General features: G+C 35.2%; 1 protein-coding gene across 1 annotated transcript; it reads right to left on the bottom strand.

Moving 5' to 3' along the window:
* Nucleotides 1–815: 815 nt before the first annotated feature.
* Nucleotides 816–1,718, bottom strand: LOC106799264 (uncharacterized mitochondrial protein AtMg00810-like). The gene has a single exon (XM_014777455.1). It carries the CDS (start codon nucleotides 1,716–1,718, stop codon nucleotides 816–818), a length of 903 nt encoding a protein of 300 aa, XP_014632941.1.
* Nucleotides 1,719–1,963: the final 245 nt, after the last annotated feature.

The following is a 1,963-nucleotide window of genomic DNA, read 5'->3' as shown; positions in this document are numbered from 1 at the left end:
GCTTTATTCTTGGTCAAAAATTATTTTACTACAATCCATAATTGACTATATTAACTTATGTATGAGATTGCTAAATATACTTACAAGTTATGGGGAAACAAACTAATAACCATAATATGGGAACAACTTATAAAGTTGTAGTTGGTAGATTACATAAGCTATTATTGTCTCCTTTAATTAATTACATTTCTCGGGGACCATAGCTGAGTTACTATACATTAGTGATTGATAAAGTGATTCAAAATTACCTCCCTTGGATTTCATGTTCTACAAGGCACCACAACTTATTAGACATAAACACAACATTTATGACAAATAAATTTGAAATCATATTACAGTGTAAACAAACTAACTGAAGTCGTATTACAATGTAAACAAACTAACTGAAGTCATATTGCATTCGGGTTTAGTGCGTGCGGGACAGGGGAAATTGGGTGTTTTGAGGGAATTTTCCATGATTATGTTCTTGAGAAAATGGTGGGACTTAGGGAAACTGTGGGACTTAAGGATGCTGTGGAACTTGGGGATATTGGGGAAATAAGGGATATTATGTTGGAAGAAGATTTTATTTCTTTGCCACACCAAATACCAGAGTATGATCCCCTATTTATACTAGAATAGAGTGACCATTTGACTAATCACATAATGCTTAATACCTTATTCCAAGATACTAAATGCTAATGGAAAACTACATGACTTCATAACTCACAACCTTGACTTAGTAACTTACAACTTTTAACTTAGAAAATTGCACAATTATAAGACTCATAATTATAAGCTTAGAAACTTTCTATTATTAATTTTCTAATTAATATCTAACATCCTCCCTTAATTGGAAAATTCTTCTGCACACCAAGTCTTGCTCGCAATCTTTGAAAATCTTCAAATTTGAGAGGCTTGGTGAAAATATCTGCAACTTGATCTTGAGTCTTCACATGAATCAATTCTACTTCTTTCTTGGCAATGCACTCTCTAATAAAATGATACCTTGTATCTATATGCTTACTTCGTTCATGGAACACCGGATTCTTGGCAAGCTCTTGTCCAGATCTATTATCAACATAGATCTTTGTGCTTTCCTTTTGCACCAAGTGAAGTTCCTTCAACGATCTTCTTAGCCAAATGGCATGACATGTGCAAGAAGTTGCAGCTACATACTCGGCTTCACAAGTAGAAAGTTTCACAATGGCTTGCTTCTTAGAACTCCATGTAAAAACATAATCACCCATAAAAAACATAAATCTAGTAGTACTTTTTCTATCATCAACATCTCCTGCAAAATCACTATCACAAAACCCCACAAGCTTAAAGTTATTGGAGGGAAAATAAAACAATCCAAAATCAATTGTACCCTTCCAGTAACGAAGAATTATTTTTGCGGCTTTTAGATGAGTAGAGGTAGGAGCCTCCATAAAGCGACACACAACTCCCACCGCATATAGAATATCGGGCCTTGTATTGGTTAGATACCTCAAACTCCCCACAAGACTCTTGAAGACCGTGGGGTCTACCTTCTCTCCTTCATCAAACTTTGATAACTTCAAGCCACCTTCCATAGGTGTGTTCACGGGATTGCAATCAAGCATATTAAATTTCTTCAACACTTCTTTTGTGTAGCTTTCTTGTGAGACAAAGATACCATTTTCCATTTGCTTCACTTCCCTTCCTAAGTAATATGACATGAGTCCCATATCTGTCATCTCAAATTCACGAGACATGGACTCCTTGAAGTCTTTAAACAAATTTGGGTTATTGCCGATAAAGATAAGGTCATCCACATAAATACAAATAAATAAGACATCACCATTATTAAAAGCTTTAACATAAAGAGCATACTCATTTTGACAACGAACAAACCCATTGTCTTAGATATACTTGTCAATGCGACTATTCCATTCCCTCGGTGCTTGCTTTAGACCATACAACGCCTTGTTCAATTTCAAGACTTTTCCTTCTTGACCTT

This window comes from Glycine max, chromosome 7 (genome assembly GCF_000004515.6).
Source record: "Glycine max cultivar Williams 82 chromosome 7, Glycine_max_v4.0, whole genome shotgun sequence".
In the NCBI taxonomy this organism is placed as follows: domain Eukaryota; kingdom Viridiplantae; phylum Streptophyta; class Magnoliopsida; order Fabales; family Fabaceae; genus Glycine; species Glycine max.
The sequence above is the reverse complement of the archived record's forward strand: the minus strand, read 5'-3'. Positions and strand labels throughout refer to the sequence as shown.

Coding starts and splice junctions, on each gene's coding strand:
- LOC106799264 (XM_014777455.1), bottom strand. CDS start 1,718: ATGTCTCGTGAATTTGAGATGACAGATATGGGACTCATGTCATATTAC.